Source organism: Miniopterus schreibersii, assembly GCF_964146895.1.
Source record: "Miniopterus schreibersii genome assembly, chromosome: 19".
NCBI lineage: Eukaryota > Metazoa > Chordata > Mammalia > Chiroptera > Miniopteridae > Miniopterus > Miniopterus schreibersii.
The window spans coordinates 15,289,840-15,313,888 of NC_138119.1; the positions used below are offsets into that span (position 1 = coordinate 15,289,840).

A 24,049-nucleotide genomic window follows, 5' to 3' on the forward strand; every position below is an offset into this window, starting at 1 on the left:
AGTGTTACACAAATGATGTTATCTTACACTATAATCTTGCTCATGCTTTGGTTCTCATTCAGAGCTAACAAAACCTTTAAAAATGCCGTAATATCTTTGTCTATTAAGATTATTGATAATTCTTGAAATTCAACCCTTGAGCTAAAGAAAGTTTATGTATAAAAAATTTAACATGGGGCATACAATGTGGTTCATTTTTATTAGACGATTTGGATGGCTGGAGTCTACAAATGGGAAGCTGACTTAACTACCAGACTGCTATTGATCCCCATCTATTACTTTGAAGCTAATCTGTATCTTGGATTACCTATTTAGTTAGGTTAAGAAAAACTGGATTAATGTCTCCTCCAATCGTTTTGGGTGGCATTTTAACTTTTAAATGTTGGGGAAATGAGTCCACATTTAAAACGAAGCGCTTGTGCACACCTAGATTTCAGAAACCACTCAAGTTTAAAATCTCTAAGATTATAAGGGAAATTCCGTCCCCTTCTGACCACCTATCTAAACTTGAAATACTCATTTCAACGCTTTTCTTGGTGTAGTAGTTTCAACTTGGTGTGGTAGATACTCCTTTGTTTCAATGTTTAAAAATATTGACACACTAAAGTCCCTTTGGCTTAAAATTTAACATCTTAAAGTGTAAGACAAAATAAACGGTTTTTAAAATGCTAAATTTAAGAGAAATATGAAAAATGGAATAACTGGTCTCAATCACCCTGGTCTATATGTCCTTTGACAACGCTTGCATATTTTAAACTTCAAAATCTTGCTAAAAAATGCGAAAACGAGAGCCCGGGGAGGTTAAGTGTCCAAGGAAGAACCAGAACAATGAAACCGGGACTTCAGGCGGGAGAAGCCTGAGGAATGTTTGCCCACCCCTCAGGGCCGGTGTCCATTGCCTTCTCGAACTGTAAAAACAGGCGAGACCATTTTTAACGGGGGAGGTTTAGATGTCTCAGGAGAAGGGTTGCAGAATAGCAAGAATCATTCACAAAACAACATTTCTGTTCACACAACCCAGTCAACAGAAATCTGGGAGACGCTAGAGAGACCCCGTTAAATGTGTCTGTTCCCTTTCCATTAATTATACCCCAGTCCTCTGAAATGTTCCTTCATAATTAAACACCTAATTCTGAACATTTTCTTGAATCAACCTGATGGGTATTTTCAGCGCAGTTTTGAAAGGAACCAATACAATAAGCCAACGAACACACACCTCAGGACCAGGTAGCGGGCTCCGCCCCAGTGAACTGACAGAGGACCCCCCCCCCCCCCAGGCCTTTATGTCCGCCCTTTCGCGCCATCGACTCGTAGCCACTTCCTAACTGCCTGTTTATCTCCACTCTTATCCTCCTCGCTATTTCCCCCCTTATCTCTTGAAGCGATTTACTCAACTATGATAAAGAGACGGGAGAGAGCAGAGCCAGCTCAGGGGAAAGGAATGTCCGCGTGGCGGAGACTTCCTTAGGCAAGTTGTCCGGCACTGCCGTGGGCAGCCTCAGACAGAGGCGGTTCCTGCAGCAAGGAAGAGACCTTGGGTCCAAAGCTCGACGCTCTGATTGGTTGACCGGCAGCTGCAGGGGAAGAACCCGGATGTGCCTGGGAAGTCGTGTTGGCAGTTGGGGCGCTGAAGTTTGGGCGTTCTGGGGGTTGCTGGCAGCCGGGGCGGATGGCTCAGAGCTGGGCTGGCTTCTCTGAGGAGGAGCTGAGGCGACTAAAGCAGAGTAAAGGTAACAGGACGTGCCTGCGGAGATTGGAATCTTAGGTCTCTTAGGGGAAGGGGGCGGGGAAGATGGAAGGTGTTTGTGTTGGGGGATGGAGCTGTAAATGGGGAGACGGAATTGAGGGGCTGCGGAGGTGGACGTGCTTGGAGCCGTGGTGGAAGGGGCGGGCCTTGGAGACTGGGATCTACTTCAAGAACAGAGCGTTCAGGAATCCATTGCAGAGTTTGACTTTTTCCTGTGGAAGGAATGGGACCTGGAAGAGGAGGCCGATCCTACAGCCTGTGGGTCTCCTATAGAAAGATAGCGGTGTAGATCCGTGGTTGGAGGGTTGGGGTCAGGGTAAAGGAAAGAGGAGGGGCACTCACCATATTAGAATTGTGATGAATTTATAGCAGCAATGACTGGGAAAAGGGGAGCACGGTGCTTTTCATAATACATCTGGAGTCTTGCATTCACTTCTGGTTGCCAGATGATTTTTGCAGTTCTTTCCAAACCCTTGAGAGCAAACCAAAGGGGTCTTTGAGAGGTTAGATGTGAAATAAATAAGTATATGTACACACACACACAACTGTGGTATAATCCAAAATTTTGTGCTTCCCTCTCTGGCTTTATAGAGTAATCATTGAAAGGACCTGTACTCTTTTGTTATCTTTTAATGAAGGAATTAAGTTTGTTGATACTAGGTAAGAACTCTTGGCTATATAAACTAGGCTTTGTTGATGGTTGAAATTTCATAAAATTCTGTTTGGTGATCCCAGTAGTGTACACAACTTCTGTGAGTTTATACTACTCTTGGTACCAAACTTATACACTGTACATTAGGAAAAAATTAAATAAACCCTGTCATGCCTTTTATTAGAGTTTATGAGAAAATTGCATGTTCAGGTAAGCCTCTGCATTTTTAGCATAGGTGTGAGGATATGCTGGGGCTGACAGGTGGAAAAGACAGCCCCAGCATATCCTCACACCTATGCTAAAAATGCAGAGGCTTACCTGAACATGCAACAGGTGGAAAAGGAAGTAAATTAGTAACATAGAGACAGTGTAGATTATATAGATTGAGGAAATTTGGACTGGTCCAAAGGGCTTTAAAAACTGGATCATAAAAGTTATACTACAGTGTGTAATTAACTGACTCTTCTCTTGCTTGATGTTAACAAATTTTCTTGCTCTGTGTTTTCAACACCCGTTCACTTATTCTGATGTACAGAGTACAAATACCTCTGCTTCTTGTCTTACCTGAAGCTTCTGCATTAGGGATGCTAAGATGAACAAGGCCTCATCCCTGCCTTCAAAGAGTTTCTAGTCTACTGATGAGACAAACTATAATATAATGTGATAGTAGATGTTGTACAAGAGATTGCTACCAAGGGAGCAGGAACCTCATATTGCTGGGGGCTGGGTGCAGCTTGGGAAGACATCACAGAGATTATGTGTTGGCAGAGGTGAGTTTGCCGGGGGGAAGAAGGCTTCATGTAGAAGTCTAGGTTAAATAGATTGATTATGCGGAAGAACATTTTCAAATATCTCCTCAATTTGTGATAGGGAGTGGGGAAACCTTAATTTCAAGGCCTATCTTTTCATAGTCAGGTGTTAGAACGTAGACACCAACTCACTGGTCTCTGATCACCTTGAGGAAGAGAAAACACCTTAGCATCTTTGCATACTTATAACCAAGCACAGTGATTGTCAGATCATCCAGTTCTGCCTCTAAATCTTTTTGCCTTGGATTTCTCATTTGTAAAACCAGAGGAGCTGGATCTTTACTTTTGAAGGCTCCTCCTAGTAGTTCTCCAACCATAAAAATATAATTAATCTGTGAAAATGAAGTTGGTTACCAGCAAAAATAAGGATAGCAACTCTAGAGAAACCCATATGTGCACTGGTGGAGATCAAGAATGTTCTCAACACTCCTCTTTATAATATTGAAAATCTGGGAATAAACCAAGTGTTCATTAACAAGGGAGTGGATAAATAAATTGTGGTATAATCATCCAGTGGACTACTATACAGCTAGTGGGAACTATAGCCACATATATTAATATGTATAACTTTCATAAATACTATGAAAAGAGCAAGTTGCAAAAGAATGTATAATCTGATACCATTTATAGAAGGTCAAAATCATACAAAGCCGGTATATTTTAGAAATATAGGAAATCTATAAAGAAAATCAAGGGAATGAAACACAAAATTCAGGGTTGTGGGGAAGCAAGGAGTGGCAAATATGTAGGGAGTTTCAAAGGTAGTGGTAATTATGAAATCAGGTTAAACCAAGTTAAGCTGCAGTAACAAATAGCCCTAAAATATCAATTATGTAAAAAAATAAAGATTTTTTTTTTTTTACTCCACCTTTCTGTCTAACTTGGGTTGACAGGTGACTCTGCTCCACATAGTCACTCCACACAATGCCTTGGTACTGTCCTCTAGGAGTTCACCATGGCAGGAGGAGAAGAAGATTGAAAATGAAACACTGGCAATAAATACTTCCACCAATAAATGACAGGTGTCACATCTACTTCTATTTCATTTAGTAAATGCAAGTCATATGACTTGGAAGACAGGAAATACAGTTCTCTTGGGTGTTCCAAAATGGGGTAATGTTATATCTTTGAACAGCATATCTGTTGTAGTAGATATCTTATAGTAGATATTTTATATCTACTATAGTCATATTTTATTTGTTAAACTGTTGGTTTTTTATAATCCATACTGGGTGGATTGTGTGTGTGAGACACATATTATTGGATGTATGACTTATTTCATAATGAAAAAAATTGGAAATAAAGCAGTGTGGCTACAATGCTTTAATTATGTTTTCCAGTTGTTGCTGATATATTAAAAATACAAATAAGCCAAAGGAAAGTTGACAAAAAACATGAAAAGGAAATATGAAGAGATGCTTATCACCATCAATAAGCAGAGAATTACAAATCAAGAGTACAGTGAAATACTGCTTTGTACCCACTTGATTGACAGAAATTAAAAAGTCCTTTATCAGATGTGTCTGTTGCAAATCATTTTCTCCTGGTCTGTGAGTTGTCTTCTCTTGACAATATCTTCTGCAGAGCAGAAGTTTTTAATTTTAATGAAGTCCAGCTTACCAATTATCTTCTTCATGGGTAGTGCCTTTGGTGTATCTAAAAAGTCATTGTCATACTCAAGACCATCTAGGTTTTCTCCTATATTATCTTCTAGGAACTTAAAAGTTTTGACTTTTACATGTACGTCTTTGTTTTATTTTGAGAATGTTTGTGCAGAATGTAAGGTCTGTGTCTGGATTCATTTTCTTGTGGATGTCCAATTGTCCAGGATCATTTGTTGGATAGAATTTTCTCTGTTGTATTACCTTTGCTCCTTTGTCAAAGACCAGTTGACTCTATTTAAGTGAGCGGTTTCTGGGCTCTCTATTCTGTTCCATTGATTGGTTTGTCTAGTCTTTCGCTAATACCCACTGTCTTGATTACTGTAGCTTTATAGTAAGTCTTGAAGTCAGTGTCAGTCTTCCAACTCTGTTCTTCAATATTGTGTTGGCTATTCAGGGTCTTTTGCCTCTTCGAGTAAACTTACGAATTAGTTTGTCAGTATCCACAAAATAATTTGCTGGGATTTTGATTGGGATTGCAATGAATCTGTTGATCAAGTTACGATGAACTGACATCTTGAAATATTGAATCTTCCTATCCATGAATGTGAAATGTCTTTCCATTTATTTTGTTCCTTGATTTCATTCATCAGAGTTTTATAGTTTTCCTCATATAGCTCTTGTAAATATTTTGTTAGATTTATATCTAGGTATTTTTCTGAGTGCTACTGTAAATGGTATTGTGTCTTTAATTTCAAATTCCACTTGCTGGTATGTAGAAAAGCAATTGATCTTGGTATATTACTCTTGTATTCTGCAGTCTTGCTATGATGGCTAATTAGTTCCAGGAGTTTTTTTGGTGATGTTTTATTTTTAAGTGGCCTGATTTGTTTATTGTTTGGGAGTTTAAAAATTTGCATTATAAATCTCATAGTTAGGTTCTGTGAAAATGCAAAATGAAATGGAAGCTGAAGTATAGAATTTGAGAGGCACTATTAATTCAGCTAATGAGTGTAATTGGGAGGTAAGCAAGCTCAATGATATTTTCTGATGGTGTGAATAAAGATCAGTAGTCAGTAATAAATTCCTGCTCCAAGATACAAGAGGCTATTTTTTGTTTCTGGCTAAAGTCAACAATATTAACATTTTACTTTAGATAGTACAGCTATCTTTTTTTAAATTTTTTTTTAACCTGTCTCATTAAATTTTTACACCAACTCCATGAGATAAGTAGAGCAGGTAATGTTTAATCAGTTTGACAGGTGAGGAAACTGAGGTATGGAATAAATAATTGACATGCTTGAGCTGGACAAAAGCAACTCTGGAACTGACTCCAGAGCTTTTAACTGTTATTTAGAAAATCTAAGTAATAAACTTGTATTGCTTCAAAGGTCAATATGCAGAATTTAAAAGTCTTATTTGAGTTCAAATACAAGGACATATCATAATTTCATTTCCTGGGCATTTTGTAAAGGATATCATTTATAGATTTTATTAAATGTATCATGAATGTGAGTTAAATTCTCCAGTTGTCTTCCCTACAATGTTAATACTAACATGGGCAATACAAAAAGTATAATAGAAGTATTATTACTCAGTTTATAATATGACTTGTATCTTCCTTTATTGCTTTGATCAGGCTGCTGTTAAAATTAGGTTGCATACATTGATTAAAGGCAAACTAGGCTTTGGGTAACAACCTTGGACTGTTCTGGAAGATGGAAGAAAACAATTGAGGGTAAACTAACATTCTTGGAAATAAGGGACTTCATTCAGTTATACTTTGTATATAGCATCTTCCTATGTATCAGATTCCTATGTATCTGTGAAAATTTAAGAAAGATGAATCTCATTTGAAAATTCAACCACCATTTTATTTTAGGAGAGCAGATACAACCATAAATCAAATTTAAGACATATCAGAGAGTTCATTTGTCTGCCTAGCTTGGTCAAATTAGTTGATACTTTTGATAATTATCAAATCAAGTTGAAAAAGAAACCATGCTTTGTATCCTAAGGCCTTACTTGCAGACAAATGGCTTTCCTTAAAGATAAATTGAGAGCTAGGACAGTTTTTGTTAAATATTAACAATATGATTGAAGAACTATTGAAACTGCATGAAGATGGCTGTTTTTCCCGAGGCTTTTAAGATAGAGAAGGGGGAGAAAACCTTGTAGAATTATCAAAGCTTAATGTTAATCATTCGTTTTCTTAGAGAAATTATAATTATTTGTTGTTCACACAAAGGAATTTTCCTTCATTTTCTTTTTTACGTAGATCCATTTGAACCACAGCGGCGTCCCCCTGTGAAGAAAAGTCGACAACAACTTCAGCGAGAAAAAGCCCTTCAAGAGCAAAGCCAAAAGCTTGGACTGCAAGATGGATCAACCAGATTACCTCCAGAGCAGCTGCTCTCTGCACCACAACAGAGATTTAATCCTCAAAAGCCACAGTTTTCTCCCCTTACTGCTCCTAGTCCTCTTACAATCACGTCTCCTGTTGGTGATGGAAAACCACGGGGTACTGAAAGTCAGCCAAGGGAACTGGGACTTGAAAATTCCCGTGATGGTCACACAAGTGCTGAGGTTGTACCTCCAAAGCCAGATTGCAAATTGGAGAAAAAGAAAGTGGAATTGTTAGTAAGTCTATATATCCATGATATTTTTTTCCATTTTACTTTTTTTCCCCATTGGGCTTTGAAGAAATGTAGTCTTAACATCTTCTCTGTTTCATATTCTAACCTAGAAATGTGATAAACAAATTGTCAAAAAATAGCTACCACCTAAATATATTACAATCCATTCAGTGTTAGGTATTTTATATGTTTAATGTCATTTAGTTCATTATTTTCACTTTACAGCTAGTTTGGACTTAGAATAGCTATTATTGTATTCTCAAAGCCAATACACAGCTAGAGCAGAGTTGGGACTCACATAAGTCTGTCTGAATTCAAAGTCTATACCTTGACACCAGAAGCATTTCTTATATGCATAGTACTCTTCCCAAATTGAATATATTCTTCAACTTCCAGGCTGCACCTTCATTGGCCTAGAAAAGGGTACTTGTGAAGAGCCATGTAGGTATGGTCAAAGGAAAGAGTGTAGGAAATTAAAGGGACTAATTAAATAATTCACTTGCATCATTAGATTTCTTTTTATTCTTATTTAATTTGTTTGTATTTGAAACCACCTCTAGAATTTAGCCTCATTCTTGTGAAAATTACCATTCTATGATGTGTAAATTCATATAATCAGGTATTTTTTACTTTATGACCTATGTTTTTCTTTTTTTTTAATCCTCACCTGAGGATACTTTTTCTATTGCTTTTCAGAGAGAGTGGAAGGGAGGGAGAGAGAGATGCACACATCAATGTGAGAGAGACCCATTGGTTGGTCGCCTCCCATATACGCCCCGACCAGGGCCAGGGATGGAGCCTGTAACCGAGGTACATGCCCTTGGCCGGAATTTAACCAGGACCCTTCAGTTCACAGCCCGATGCTCTAACCACTGAGCAAAACTGGCTAGGGCATGACTTATGTTTTAATATCTATTTAATATCTTATTTGTTTATCACTCATAGAGATAAAAGGGTGGTATTTGTTTCTGTTTTCCATTTTCTGTGTCTTTCTTTTTGAAAGTTTTGTCTAACCTCAGGTATTTTTTTAATCTCTGCTGATCCAGATTCTGTACTATGAGTTTAAAGTGTTTCTCACCCATCAAGAGTTTATAACCATGAAATTGTTTTGATAGGAGATAGAAAGCTGTGTGAATTATGAGCCCAACATTGAACAAGCACATACATTTTAATGTCTTTAAGTGTAGTTTACCAACAAAGGCCTGAGACAAATGGTGAGTGGGTTTAAATTGAGCCAGGTAATTTAGATTGAATGTCATGAGGAAAATTACTCTCTTCTTAGGTACTTGGGAGAATTTTCATAGAAGACATGTAATCTCAGGAACTGTTGTTGAAAAGGAGAAATTCGGAGACTCTAAGAAGGGGAAAGGAAACCTGTGTTCCAGAGAATGCTCCGAGATGACATCTCACTCCTGGGAGAGGCAAAGGATAGGCCAGAGAATAGTAAAGAATTAAGAAAGGGAAGAAGAACTTAGAAGCAGAGGATTCTTTGCCTAGCAAGTTCCCAGGTGCAGTAGTAGACCACCAAGCGCCCTGAAGGAGAGAGGCCCTGATCAGAATAATGGTGAGAGAATGTTCAGGTGTCATTGTTACAGAACATTTGGGTAGAGTGCTGGCTGAGCTGGAACTAAAGCATCTGGTGAGGAGATGCCTGCGACAGCAAAAATGAGAAAGGACTAGTGCCAGCACTAAGATGGAAGCTGTAGGAATGGAGAAAAGGATAATTTTGGAAGTGGTTACTAGTTCTGGGAATAGATATTTTTGATATGTGGCTGTAAGAAATGGCAAAATGGGAACAAATAGCTTTGTTATTATGTTGTTTGAGTTGACATCGAGTTGATGAATTTACCATAAATTTTAATATACTTCTTTCAGAATTAGATTGGAAGACAATTCATGATTTCCGACTTTTGAGGTTTTTTGTTAGCGCAGAATTCAAGTCTTAGTTCAGGGTGTTTCACTCTGTTTAAAAATGTTTAAGAGCTGGAAAGAAGTAAGCAAATTGAAAGAAAATGAATGAAATAAACATTGGTCATTGTCCTAAGGGTGTTTCATGGTACAGACTTTCATTATAGAAAACTCCAGAGTCACTTCCGGGCAAGATGGTGGAGTAAGTAAATGCTGTGCTCACTAGCTCCCACAAATACATCAAATTTACAGTTAAGTTATAGACAGCCACCCTTGAGAACCACCTGAAAATTAGCTGAACAGAACTCCTCTAACTAAAGATACAAAGAGAAAGACAGGACAAGACTAGTAGGAGGACAGAGACCTGGAATAGGCAGTCCCACACTCATGGTGTGGCGATTAAGAATCAGCTGTGGAGGTTCCCCATTGAGGAGTGAAGGGTCCTAACCCCACGCCAGCTCTCCAGCCCAGGGCACCAGTGCTGGGAAGAGGAGTCCTCACAACATCTGGCTGTCAAAATCAACAGGAATTGCACCCCAATGAGAGAGGGCTGCAGCCAGTGTTGACTTAGAACATAGCTTCAATCAAGTGGCCACAAGCATGGTACAAGTAGTGGCCTGGCCTCAGCTCAAATTATGGTGTCCACCAAAGGGTTCCAAGCCTGGCACTACTGGCAGAGGCCTTGGTTTGCAACATAGCCTCTCCCAAGCAACTCCAAGCCTGGCATAAGCATCAGCCAACTGCAGATGACTTTGTAGCTTTGACCATGTGGCCACAAACCAGGCACAAACAGAGGTTGACCTTGGCCTGCAACGGAGCTCCTCCTAAGAGGCTTCAGAACCAACACAACTAGTGACCAATTTCAGACCACACCAGAGCGTCACTCAACCAGCTCCTCAAATGACACACCCGAAGGGTGAACTTAGCTGGCACGGCAGCCCAACTAAAGAGACTCCCTTTCTATGGGATAAGCCCCTGCACAGCAGCTCCTCTGCTGTAGTTACAACTAACCCTCACAGTAAGTAGGCCTGAGGCTCAATCCCACCCACTGATGTGCCAACAGCAATCAAGGCTCAACTACAACAGGAAGGCACACACAACCCACACAAGGGCTGCCCCTAGAGCACCCGGCTCAGGTGATCAGGAAGACTACCGTGGAGTCTCACAGGACACCTACTACATAAGGCTACTCTGCCAAGACTGGAAGACATAGCAGATCTACCTAATACATAGAAACAAACACAGGGAGTCAGGCAAATGAGGAGACAAACATTTCCCAAATGAAAGAACAGAATCCCAGAAAGAAAAATAAAAATGGAGACAATCTACCAGATACAGAGTTCAAAACAGTGGTTATAGAATGCTCAATGAACTTAGGGAAAGAATAGATGAACTCAGAACCACAACACAGAGAGAGAAACCATAAAAAAAATGCCAGTCATAAATAAAGAATACAATAATTAAAATGAAGAATACATTAGAGGAAATCAACAGCAGATTATAGGAAGCAGAGGATTGAATCAATGATCTGGAAGACAAAGTAACACTAAACACCTAATTGGAATAGAAGAAAAGAATTTTTTTAAAAAAGTGAGGACAGTTTAAGGGACCTCTGGGACAACAAGTGTATAAGTATTCACATCATATATCCCAGAAGGACAAGAGAGAGAACAAGGGATTGAGAAACTATTTGAAGAAATAATGACTGAAAACTTTTCTAACCTGGCAAAGGAAATAGGTAAGCCCAAGAAGTACAGATTCCCAAACAAGATGAACCCAGTGAAGCCCACAGCAAGACACATCAAAATTAAAATGCCAAAGGTTAAAGACAAAGATCTTAAAAGTAGCAAGAGAAAAGTAGTTATGTACTAGGGAACTCTTATAAGACTGTCAAGTGATTTAGCAACAAATGTTGCAGGCCAGAGGGATTGGCACAGATATTCAAAGTGATAAATGGCAAAGACCTCAAACAAAGATTGCTCTACCCAGCAATTCTATCATTTAGAATCAAAGAAAAGATAAACAATTTCCCAGACAAGAAAAAGCTAAAGGAGTTCATCACTACTAAACCAGTATTACAAGAAATGTCAAAGGGACTTAATTTAAGTACAAAAGAAAAGATTTAAAACTGTGAATAAAAAAATATAGGAAAGAAAAATTCTCACAAAGACAAACGTAGTAAAAGCAGTGGATCAACCAGCTGTAAAGCAGTAGAAAGATTACAAGGCAAAAGTACAAAGACCATGTTTAATTACAATTATACATAAACACAAAGAAGCAAAAAAGTGACAAAAACATAAACATGGAGGGGGAGAGTGAAAATTTAGTGATTTTAGAATGTGTTTGAACTTAATCAACTATCAACTTAAAATAGACTGCTATAAACATAGTTTGGTATATATGAAGCACACGGTAACCACAAAGCAAAAATCTCTTAAGAAATATACAAGAAATGGAGGGGAATCCAAACAACACTAGAAAGTCATCAACGTACAAGAAAAGAGGACAAGAGAATAAGAAATGAACAGAGAAGAACTACAAAAACAATCAGAAGACAATAAAATGGCAATAACTAGATACCTATCAATAATTACTGAATATATAAATTGACTAAATGCTCCAGTCAAATGACATAGGGTGGCTGAATGGATAAAACAGCAAGATCCATATTGTGCTGCCTATAGACTCATTTCAGATAGAAACACTTAGACTGAAAGTGAAGGGATGGAAAAAGATGCTTTATGCAAATGGAAATGAAGAAGAAGCTGGGGTAACAATAATCATATTAGACAACATAGACTTTACAACAAGGGCTGTAACGAGACAGAAAAGGGCATTTCATAATGATAAAGGGATCAATCCAACAAAAGGATATAACTCTTGTAGGTATCTGCACGCCCAACATAGGAGCACCTAAATATATAAAGCAAATATTGGTGAACATAAAGGGAGAGATCAATAGTAATACAGTAATAGTAGGGGACTTTAACATACCATTGGTAATTAATGTATAGTCCATCCAGGCAGAAAATTAACAAGGAAACAGTGGCCTAAATGACCTGTTAGATGAGATGGATTTAATTGATATTTTTAGGACATTTGACCCAAAAGCAGCAGAACATACATATCAAGTGCACATGGAACATTTTCCAGCATAGACCATATGTTGAGCCACAAAACAAGTCTCAATGAATTTAAGATTGACTCACATCAAACATTTTCTCTAATCACAATGATATGGAACTAGAAATTAATTACAACAATAAAACTGAAAAACAAATACATGGAGGCTAAATAACATGCTTCTAAAGAGGCAAGACTATACAATGGGACAAAAATAGTCTCTTCAATAAATGGTGTTGGGAAAACTGGACAGATAGGTGCAAAAGAATGAAGCTGGATCACTTTCTTAAACCACATACAACAATAAACTCAAAATGGATTAAAGACTTAAATGTAAGATACAAAACCATAAAACTCCCAGAAGAAAACAGTAAATTGTTTGACTTCGCTCTTAATAACATGTATTTTTTAGATATGTCTCCTTGGGCAAGGGAAACAAAAGATAAAATAAACATGGGACTTCATCAAACAAAAAGTTTTTGCACAGCAAATGAAACCATTGACAAAACGAAGACAACCTACTAAATAGGAGAAGATATTTGCCAATGGTACATCCAATAAGGGGTTAATATCCAAAATATATAAGTAACTCATACAACTTAACATCAAAACAATCTGATTAAAAAATGGTGGGAGGATCTGAGTAGACATTTCTCCAACGAGGACATATAGGTGTCCAGTAGACATGAAAACATGCTCAACATCACTAATCATCAGGGAAATGCAAATTAAAACCACAATGAAATATCACCTCACACCTGTAAGGATGGCTGCTATCAAGACAAGAAATAACGTGTTGGTGAGGATGTGGAGAAAAGGGAGCGGTCATGCACTATTGGTGGGGTTGTAAATTGGTGCAGCCATTAGAGAAAAGAGTATGGAGATCCCTCAGAAAATTAAAAATAGAACTACTATGTGACCCAGCAATTCCACTTCTGAGTATCCAGAGAAATTCAAAACCCTCATTTGAAAGGACATGTGCATACATATGTTCATTACAGCATTATTTACTGTAACTGAGATATAGAAGCAACAACCTAAGTTGCTAAGTGCTCATCCATAGATGAATGGATAAAGAAGAGTGGTACATATATACAGTGGAATATTACTCAGCCATAAAAAATAAAATCTTGCTATTTGCAATAACGTGGATAGACCTAGAGGATATTATGCTAAGTAAAATATGTCAGACAGAAAGACAAATACCATATGATTTTACTTATATGTGGAATCTAAAAAACATACACAAAAGAAATAAACACATAGACAAAGAGAACGAATTGATAGTTACCTGATTTGGGGGAGGGGGAGCTTTAAGGAGATGGGTGAAAAAGGTGAAGGGATTAAGAAGTACAAATTGGCAGTTATAAAAATAGTCCCAGGGATGTAAAGTACAGCATAGGGAATATAGTCAATAATATTGTAATAACTATATATGATGTCAGATATGATACTAGATTTATCAGGGTGATGACTTTGTAAGGTATATAAATGTCTAATCATGTTGTACACCTGAAATTAATATAGTATCATATGTCAACTGTAATTGAAACACTTTTAAAAAAAATTAAATGCACATTCAATCTGGACAAAAATAAAAACTTTCTAGGCATGCAAAGAAGCAGGAAATTGTGATACATAACCAGGAGGAAAGTCATCAAAAGAAACAGGCCCACAAACGACGGGAAATATCAGGCAAAGAATATTTAAACAGCTATTATAAATATGTTCCATGTGTCCAAGAATGTAGACTATAAAGTGATTTAATGATTAGATCACTAAAATGATTTTTAAAAGAACTTTGAAAGATATAACATATTAGCTACAGACCTATTTATTTTGCTCTCCATTTTGCATATAATAGATAATTTACACAGGTTTCTTTGTACTTCTAAAAAATGCCACACTATTCTGGCTTCCAGTTTGTGGGTTCCTAGGTTATATACATATAATGGATTTCAAAGGGCCAATTTATGTAAGCCTTCTTTACTTCAAATCGTAGTCTTTATTTCTATTAGAACAAAATAATGAGCTGCAGATGGGTTCCTCTTAAAAGGACTTTTTAAAAATATATACATATACATAATCTGGCTGATTAAATTTTATACGTAGGAGACTGAGACTGGGAAGGTGTGGGGTGGGGTTTCAGAAACTCATTTTTATACTTTTTTGCTCCTTAGGCAAGAAAAGTCTCGTTGGGAAGTCCTCCAACAAGAGCAGCGGCTAATGGAAGAAAAAAATAAACGTAAGAAAGCTCTTTTGGCTAAAGCTATTGCGGAAAGGTGAGGCACCTGCACCAGGAGAGATTGTTTGCCATTTGCAGTCAGCTCTATCATGTTTTATATTTATTTTCCCATGTCTCTTCTAATAAACTGATATTTTCTTTAAGGCTAAACAAGTTATGCTTTATAAATGATACTGAAATCATTTAAGCATAGATCATAGCAAACTTACAGGTAATACAGGTACAATTAAAACTTAAGGATCAGCGTCAGTGTTTTCAGTTTTAACCATCTATGCATTCGTAAGGGAGCAATAAATAGCTGTCAATATAAGTAAATTAACAGATAAGTTTTCATTTTGACATGAGGGGGCCTTCGTCATCTAACATGTAGAGGAGTAAGATTGTTCCATATAAATGACTTATACTCCCACAAATCTTATGTTTCCTATGGACATATTTCTTAAATAATTATTCTGCCCGTACTGATAAAGATACATGATATAATTTAAGCTTTTATCTATGACTCGGGTCACCATTATGAGTACTGTCCCATACTGTGAGCAGTTCAGGTTTTTTCTAACCTCCCAATGTCAGTGTGTCCGAGATCCCTTTTTTTTTTCTTTACTGCATTGTGCTGGCCTCAAACAGCAACATTCCCATTGGAACCGCTTTTCTGTCTTTCTACCCTTTTAGCTGGTAGTTGCTAATGTGCTGTGGCCTTAAGAAAACAAGCTTAGTCAATAAAACAGTGATTGGAAACAGTGAGAACTAAATGCAAGCAGGTATTCAGTGGCATTTTCTTTTTAGATCTCCAGAAAAATCTGGCAAAACTATTCTTGAATGAAGCTAAGCAAATGTGTCAGGGAGGAGAAGGAATAGGGGTGGAGAGACGGGCAGGTGGGTATAATAGAAATAAAGAATTTTATCTGCCAGAGGGATATAGTATGTATTCGAAAATGACTTTTCTGGGTATACCTTGATCTTTCATGAAACACGAAATGATGCTAATCACTGAATTTATGTTTCAAGAAAAAAACACACATGATTATTGAAAAGTGATTATTGGAAAGCATTTTAGTAGTCTTCAGTTTGGAAGAGCTGCTTTTACAAGAAGATTGACAGGCTTAGCATTCTTTACATGCTTTTGATTTAAGACAGAAAGCACTGCTATAGACAGAAATGTAAGGAAATGTAGCCTGGTTAGATTATTAATAAATAGACAGTGAAGTACAGTACTTCCAGTAAAAGAATCATACTGTTAACTTTTATAGGCAGAAAACTAGGGTAAATGCATAAATAGAGTAGAAATCTGGAAAATATAGTGATTTTAGGTGGGAGTTTTATTCTCTTGTTGAGAATGTGTGTGAAATTTTGAAATGAGTGAAATCGTAATTAAAGGTTGACTTTTGTATTTATTTTGTTTTTTAAGTTTGTAATGTACTCGGGAGTGGTGAGGGGGCTGAGAGATGGTGAGATTGGATGTGCTTTTAAACAAAGAAAAAAAGTGCTTGGTTTTGAGGCCCAGAAGGAAAAATTTTGAGGACCTGTAGTTTTACCTAAAGGACAGAAATCAAAGCAGTAACAGTTTGGGGGGAAATGAGTCTTAAGAAATTCAAAACCAACTAGCTGTTTCTAGACATATAAAGAAATGGTGTTTGATGCAGGCGTCTGTTCTTGGTGTCCAGGTATCAGACAAATGAAATGGGCTACAGATTTGGAAAGTTGTGTTCGACGTTCCAATGTACAGAGAATACAGATATATTTTCTTAGTGCTTATTCTTATCCTTATGGAATGAATATACCTGTAAGTGAACTTCTTATTGATAAATTTTTCAATCTTCCCCTAGTATATGAAAATCATATGTACTAATAGAAAATTTAGAACAATAAGGGAAAGAAGCGCAAATGCAGTCTTCCAGATAAACCAGAATGATACCAGCATTTGATTTCTTTCAATTTTTCTTGTTTTTCTAATTTTTAAAAATTATGCATTATATTCATATTGTAAATGAAGTAGCTTGCTTTTTTTCACTCACATTGTATATGGATACATGCTTTCAGAATGTTTTTATTTTCCCACTCATGTTCCTAATTTTCTAGATCTAAAAGAACTCAGGCAGAGACCATGAAACTGAAGCGGATCCAGAAGGAGTTGCAGGCTTTAGATGACATGGTGTCCGCTGACATTGGAATCCTCAGGAACCGGATTGACCAGGCCAGTCTGGACTATTCAAATGCTCGGTGAGTTGGGGAAATTGGATTCGGAACAAGCAGTTGGGTTTAATTAATGTGTGTTGCTAGCTGGATCAGGACCTTTCATGTGTATCATCACTTAAGCCTCGTAACAACCACATTAAGCGCTGTATTTACTCCTGTTTCGAAATAAGTAGTGTCAAGTGTGTCTCCTCTTCTTGAAGTCTTCCTTTACTCTGCCCTACCCATTAACCTTGTTCATATTCCCGTTAGAGTATTTCTTGCCTTATTTATTTACATTTTAGTCTTTCTTGCTAAAGCATCAGGTATTTACTGTTTGGATATCTGAATGACTTGCCCCAAAACTATAATTCTAACGCCAAGTCTCTGGTCCTTCTGTTAAGAAAGTTTGATTGAGGTGCTCGTTGCGGATTAGCCTAGTTCTCATTTCAGTTTTCATTAAAGAAATATCTAGTTTATTTTGTAAAGCCTATGAGTATTTTAAAGAAAATATCACTCTGTCTTGAAAGCTTGAAGTTTTTCTTTTTGATTCTATTCTGTATAAAATGGTTCATTCTCATGTGTTTCCTTGGTTTCAGCCATTGGCATTTTTTAAGAGAAAAAAATCATCATGGAGTATTTTCAAAATGAACTAACACATGTAAAGAATTACATGAACTTTGCAAGCAGATAAAAAGGCAAAAAATTAAGTCCAATTTCAGGGTTTTCAGTCCTTTCAACATTGCTTTAATCATCCTGGTTTGTCTTTTTTCACAAGGGAATGCTGTGTTAATGACTCCGTTTTGCATCTTTCTCTGTAACACTAGAAATCAATCAGAATGCCTCATTAGTCCAGGGTAAACCACAGCATCAGAATGTTTATATAACAATTTAATAAAGCGGAAATGCTTGATTGTGGTTTTTAATTCACTGTTTATTGTTTAAGAAAGAGGTTTGTGGTGTCCTCGTGATTTTTGTAATTGTTGTTTGACCATGTGCTGTTAGATTTAATGGGTTGCCTAAATTAATGCCATCAGTAGCTGATAACTAGAGGTTCCAGATTTCAACTAATAAGGTCATTAAGGAGGTGACCAAGATTTTATTAAGATTAAACTAAGCCTAGATGTTTAGCACATTTTAGTCTTTGTAACTTAAGGTTGCCAGAGGAACTTTTTTTTTTTGGCCTTTGTAGCCTTTTATATGAATAATTCAGATTATTCTGGATACTTCAGCAGAAAAGTCATCTGATTATGTTTTAATTCTGGCCTAGAGGAGACTGGAGAAGGATGCTTTGTACACTGCACATTATATTTTTAAAATTTCATAATGTTAGCCTTCAGAGAACCACTAAAAAGGTAGAATTACTGGTTAAAGGAGGACGTATCCCATAATATAGAAATATTTGAAATGAAGTTTTAGTCAATTTTTACATAATAAAAAAATTTTACATGGTACATTTTTTACATCTTCTTAAGTTTAAAATGACACATTCTCATGGTACTGATGTCAACATCGTTGTATGTGAATATCCATATTACATGTGTGAGGCTATTTTTTTAAAATCTTATAAACAGTTGTGATTAGAACCAGCATTGTATATTGTTCATGCATAAGATTAAGACATTTTCTAAATTTATGTCTATGGTTATTGAGAAATTATATATTGGTGATAGAATATTATGATCTAGATTTGACCACGTGCTGTTAATCCCCAGGGTAGTCCATTTCTGTAGGAGATTTCTTGTTTGTTTTTTAATATAGTTCTATAGTGCCTGGTACAGTGCTTTGTCCACAAAAGTTTCTGGGATACTGATAGGCCAGAGTTCCCTGGGAATTGGCTTCTGTAGAGTAGTGTCAGGGCAGACACCCCCGAGGACACCAGCACTTTGAGTGAGCCAACTTGAGAGTTGCTGCTGCTGCTGCTGTTGGCAGCAACGATGACAGTGCTGCCATATGCTGTGCATCCAGCTTGTAAAACTCAGAGCTGCATGTAGAACATTTCTTTAACCCTCAACATACTGGGAAAAACCATTATCACTCTTTGCCATCTATGTTTAATAGACACTCCCCCACACACATGCACACACACATGCACATGCACATATACGTATATCCATCAGTATTTAAGTCATTTTATGTGTAATTTACAGAAGTGAGAATAAAAGGGATTGTGAAAATAACCTCATTAAAAACTAATGAGAAGGTAAGCATCGCAAGCCTCTTCGTATCAAATAGTGTTTGACTCCAAAACTTATAAAAAACTGAAAGAATGAGGCTACATCCTTTCAGCAATACAGGACAGCCCAAATATTTGTAAAATATTGAGTGATTAAGTGAGAAATCGAGTGATTAATTTCTTCCTATTGAAATTGTAACAATGAGAAACAACCTGTTTTCTTTTTATCTTTTCATTCACTGGTTCTTGAGTTTGAAAACATTCATCTAGAATGTGTTTTTGAGGACTCATACTTTGAGATGGCACACGATCAGCTTCACCACCTAGAATCTGGACCGTGTGTGTGTGCATTGGTGTTGGTTTCCTAGGGCTGCTATAACAGATGACTACAACCTGGGTGTCTTAAAAGACCAGATATGTACTCTTACATTTTCTGGAAGCCAGAGTTTGAAATCGGTGTCGGTAGGGTCACTCTTCCTTCAGAGACTAGGTGTGGGGATTAGGAAGAGCATATCTTCATGGGATCATTTTTCAGCCTACCACAACATTTATCTTTTGACTTATCTAATAACTGCAAAATGTTTTCATCTGTCAATTTTCTCTACTTTGCCATTAGGGCAGAAAAGTAAAAAAAAAAAATACAACTGATTCTCAACTGTGTTCAGTGAAAGCTGAGAGCAGATTACAAATATGGGGTTTCTAGTCTTTTATACCTTCTTGAAAGGTGATGTAATACTGTGGACAGCACAGTAAGGAAATTAAATGGTGATGATTTATTTTATTATAATATCATCCTTTTAGGTCATTTCATCATTCTCTTTTTTCTTGTTATTTTAATTTTTTAGCATAAATTGGAATAATTGGTAACAAGGAAATACGTCCTAGGGTGATGAAATTGCAAAATGTTAGAAAAATAGTATCTCAACGATGCGATAATGTATTCTAGATTTATAAAAAGATCCAGTGGACCTATGTAGTAATTGCAAAATATGATTAGTTTTATTGTTTTTTTAAAATATAAATAATTTTTCTCTTTGTTCTCTGGAAGACTTCTAAGAAAGGGTAAAAAAAAATCATGACATGTTAATCCTTACAAATAGTTATAATTGCTCATAAAAGGAATGGAAAACTAAAAGTGGATCAGTGGAACCTAATGGCATGCCAAGGGTTAATTTTTTTATTTTTTTTAATATTTCAGGGATACCAAAACCAAGATACAGTTTCTAGAATCCTTTAAATAGCATTCATTAAATCATTTAGTGTACCTTTAAAATAACAAAATAATTCTATAACTACATTTCAGCTCAATTTCTCTTACTGTGTTACATATAATGCACTTATTATTCTCTTCCAAAGTGTGTCAATCAGACTGATTTGGTACATCCACCTGACCCCCAGACCCCTAGTGCAGTTTGTGAAACTAATCAATACTTTAAACATAAGTCACTCTGTACAAGAATATATATGCATGTTTCTGGCCAGAAGGACTTAAATAAATAAACAAAATGCAGAATCTTCAGTGATTTATCCAGGGTGAAAGATCAATGGAAACCTAGGGACCTATTTGCAAATTTTAATTTCAATTCAGCATTCATGAGCCCGGGTCAGTAAATCTTTCCTGTCTGACTTTGACTGGCTGAGGGAGACCACAGACTTGCAGAGAAGGGAGGTTTGAGTGGGGGAAAGGGGCGAGGTATTCATATACCTATAGAGAGTGTTGCCAGGATTCTAAAGCTTGATGCCAGACATTCACAAACAGGATATATTGTACAGTATGGAAGTCAGGGATCCAAATATCCAACAGAGCTCCTTTAGAACAATCCTCTTAACACAGAGGGTAATGGAGAACAGCTAGTTTTCTCATTCTCATGTTTACTAAATGACAGTAAAGAAGAAAAATATGGTAATTGAATGTTATGTAAGTTAGAGTTTTCAAGTAAAAACACCAGATCCTTACATTTTGCATCATTTTAATTTTAGATACATGTTTAGTGATATACTGACAGTGCTTTTTGAGTCTGGTGCTCTGGAGGGGAAGTTCTGTTTCTTGAGTACTAGTAGGCACTGCACCAGACACCTGCCCTGCTCACATTACTTAATTCTTAACGCTCCTATGAAGTACTATTATCATCACCATTACTCAAACCAAAACTCAATTGAAGAAACTACCTGGGTCACTATACCAGAGTTTCAGTCATTGCATGCCTAGTCTCTAACCCTTCCCACAGTAACCTGGCTCTGTTTTGTGTCATGATACGACCCTGGGCATCTCTGATGAAAACAAAGATAAGCTGCCAACTCCAGTGATCCCTTTTCTGGGTATCTACCCCCAAAATTTGAAAACATTGGTAAAGCTAAATGTACCCATATGATCATTGCAATAGTCAAGGCATGAAAACAACTTAAGTTGGATGATTGGATAAAGATGATGTGGTACATATATACAGTGGAATACTATCCGATCATTAAAAAGATGAAAAATTACCATTTGCAACATGGCTAGATCTTGAAAGTATGCTAAATGAAATAAGTCAGACGGAAAGGGCAAGAGCCATGATTTCACTCTATGTGGGATATAAAACAAAAAGCAACCAATGAACGAACAAACAAAAAAACTCAGATATAGACAGAATGGTGTTTACCAGAAGGGAGGTAGAAGGGGCTAAAGGGGGTTAAATATATGGTGATGTGAGCACACAATAGAGTCCACAGATGTATTATAAAGATGTACACCGGAAACTAAGATAATGTGATTATTAACCAATGTCACCCTGATTAAATAATAGAGATACTTTCTCCATCTCTTACTGTTTTACCACTAACCGTGAAAGCAGATTCCCCTCTTCCCCCAATTCTACATTCAGTCATATTGATAGCTTGAACTTGGCTATGGTGGTAGTATTCGCACTATAGAAATCGACAAACACTACAAATCAGGGCTTACTCCTTCCAGAGCTAGCATACCACTAAATTAACCCTCTTCACCTGCTTTCATTCAAGTATGGCGTCGGAAAAAGGAAATGAGTGCAGAGGAATGTTGTTATATTAGGAGAGTCCAAGTGTAAATGTTGTGAAGTTTCAGCAGCAATAGCCTAGTTTGTCTAATGTGTAGGCAAGTATTCATAAAGTGTTAATATCCATAACTTCATTATACATTGTTACCAAATTGTGGAGTTTAATTATTGCTTCTCAGCCCTCTTTCTGTGATACAAAACTAATGGACCAATCTTTGTTCCTGTCCCTACAGGAAGCGGTTTGACAGGGCGGAAGCAGAGTATGTTACAGCCAAGCTCGATCTACAGCGCAAGACTGATATTAAAGAGCAGCTCACCGAGCACCTTTGTACGATCATACAGCAAAATGAGCTCCGCAAGGCCAAGAAGTTGGAGGAGTTGATGCAGCAGTTGGATGTCCAAGCCGATGAGGAGGCTTTGGAGCTTGACGTGGAGGTGGAGAGACTGCTGCACGAACAAGAGGCAGAAGCAGGGAAACAGAAGGTTCATGGAGAGAGGCCGTTTCAGCCTTCTGGGGAGAGTGTGACATCAGGATCTGCTCAGAACAAAGAGCATCAAGCACCAGCTGCTTGCCCAAAGGTGGATGAACAATGTGAAAATCCCAAGAGCTCTCCCCTTCTCACTCCAGACCACCCAAGTCAGAAAGCGAAGACTACTGTACATGATGACAGTTCGGCTGCTCTGGCCACATGAAGGGCCAGTGTTTATTGTTTTTAGCTAATATGGTCTTCAGAAACTTTCTGTTGTAGAGTATGCCATGACCGCTGGTAAATGCCTCTTTGAAACAATATTTGAATCTAAGATTAGTTTTATAACGTGTTGGACCATTCTAAAGTCTCAAATAATGATAATTTTATACATAGTTCACCTTGATTTTGGTCTGGTTCCCTTAAAGTACCCTTATTTTGGGTGAAAACAAGTGACTTCAAAGGATAGAAGAAAAAGTACATGGGTATGACCAGGTCAATACAGAAAAGTAAAATGAAAAATGATAATCCCTCATCAAACTCATTTAACTTCCAGGAGAAGTGCTGAGACTGAGAATCCTCTTTTATGTCATCAGTAAAAAGAGACACAAATATTAAATGTGAAGAAGAGAACAAACATCTAACAAAAGTAATATTTGGCACTTACTATTCTCTCTCTGGATCTTACTCACATTGCAAAACACAGCTTTGAGGTTACCAGACAGCTTAAGCCAACATTACTTTTCTATTCACTTTGCCTTTTACATGGCTTTAGTTTACAACCTGAGTTTGGATTCGTTGATACACACAAACATATATATATAATTTCACTATTAATATATTGTCTTTAATCAGCACATTGATTAAATTTAGACAATGAAAACATGTCTACAGTAAGGCTGAAAATAATACAGAAAATCTTGCTACTTCTGATTATGAAAAAAAATTAATACATTTTCTAAAGTTACCCGTAAGTATGTATTTTATATGTTGGATATAAATTATCCTGTCATAAAGCATTTAAATTGTTAAAATGATGATTTTCTTATTATTCTAATAGTTTATTAATTACCGTCACTAATACTTGACCACTACATTGTGATGTGAATATGTAAGTAAATATTGTAGTTTTATTACAAAATCTGTGAATAACACATTCAATTCTGGTGTATCAGAAATTCCAAATAGTAAAATCAAGCATTTTAAGTCTTAAAAAGAAGAAATAAAAGATAAGGACAAATGTAATATTGTATCCATAATAATTTCTGAAAAAGAATTTTTAAATGAGTTTGAGGATATTATTTTCTAGTAATGAGGATGAGCTCTGTATTTTTGTATTATGTAATTTGACTGAAATTATAGCTTTCCATTACTGGCTTCTCTAAACAGAGGCATTTATATAGTTTGTTTTTATTTATGAATGACATGCATGCATAAAAACTGAAAGCTTCATTGTCCAATATACTCCTATTTTTCTAAGGAATAAACAAATCTGATGC

General features: G+C 36.8%; 1 protein-coding gene across 1 annotated transcript; it reads left to right on the forward strand.

The window, feature by feature from the left end:
- Positions 1-1,557: 1,557 nt before the first annotated feature.
- On the forward strand, positions 1,558-24,049 carry GORAB (golgin, RAB6 interacting). The gene is made up of 5 exons (XM_081120430.1): positions 1,558-1,730; positions 7,088-7,445; positions 14,657-14,758; positions 16,801-16,941; positions 22,317-24,049. The coding sequence occupies exons 1-5, from the start codon at positions 1,670-1,672 to the stop codon at positions 22,774-22,776; spliced, it is 1,122 nt and encodes a 373-aa protein (XP_080976556.1). The 5' UTR covers positions 1,558-1,669; the 3' UTR covers positions 22,777-24,049.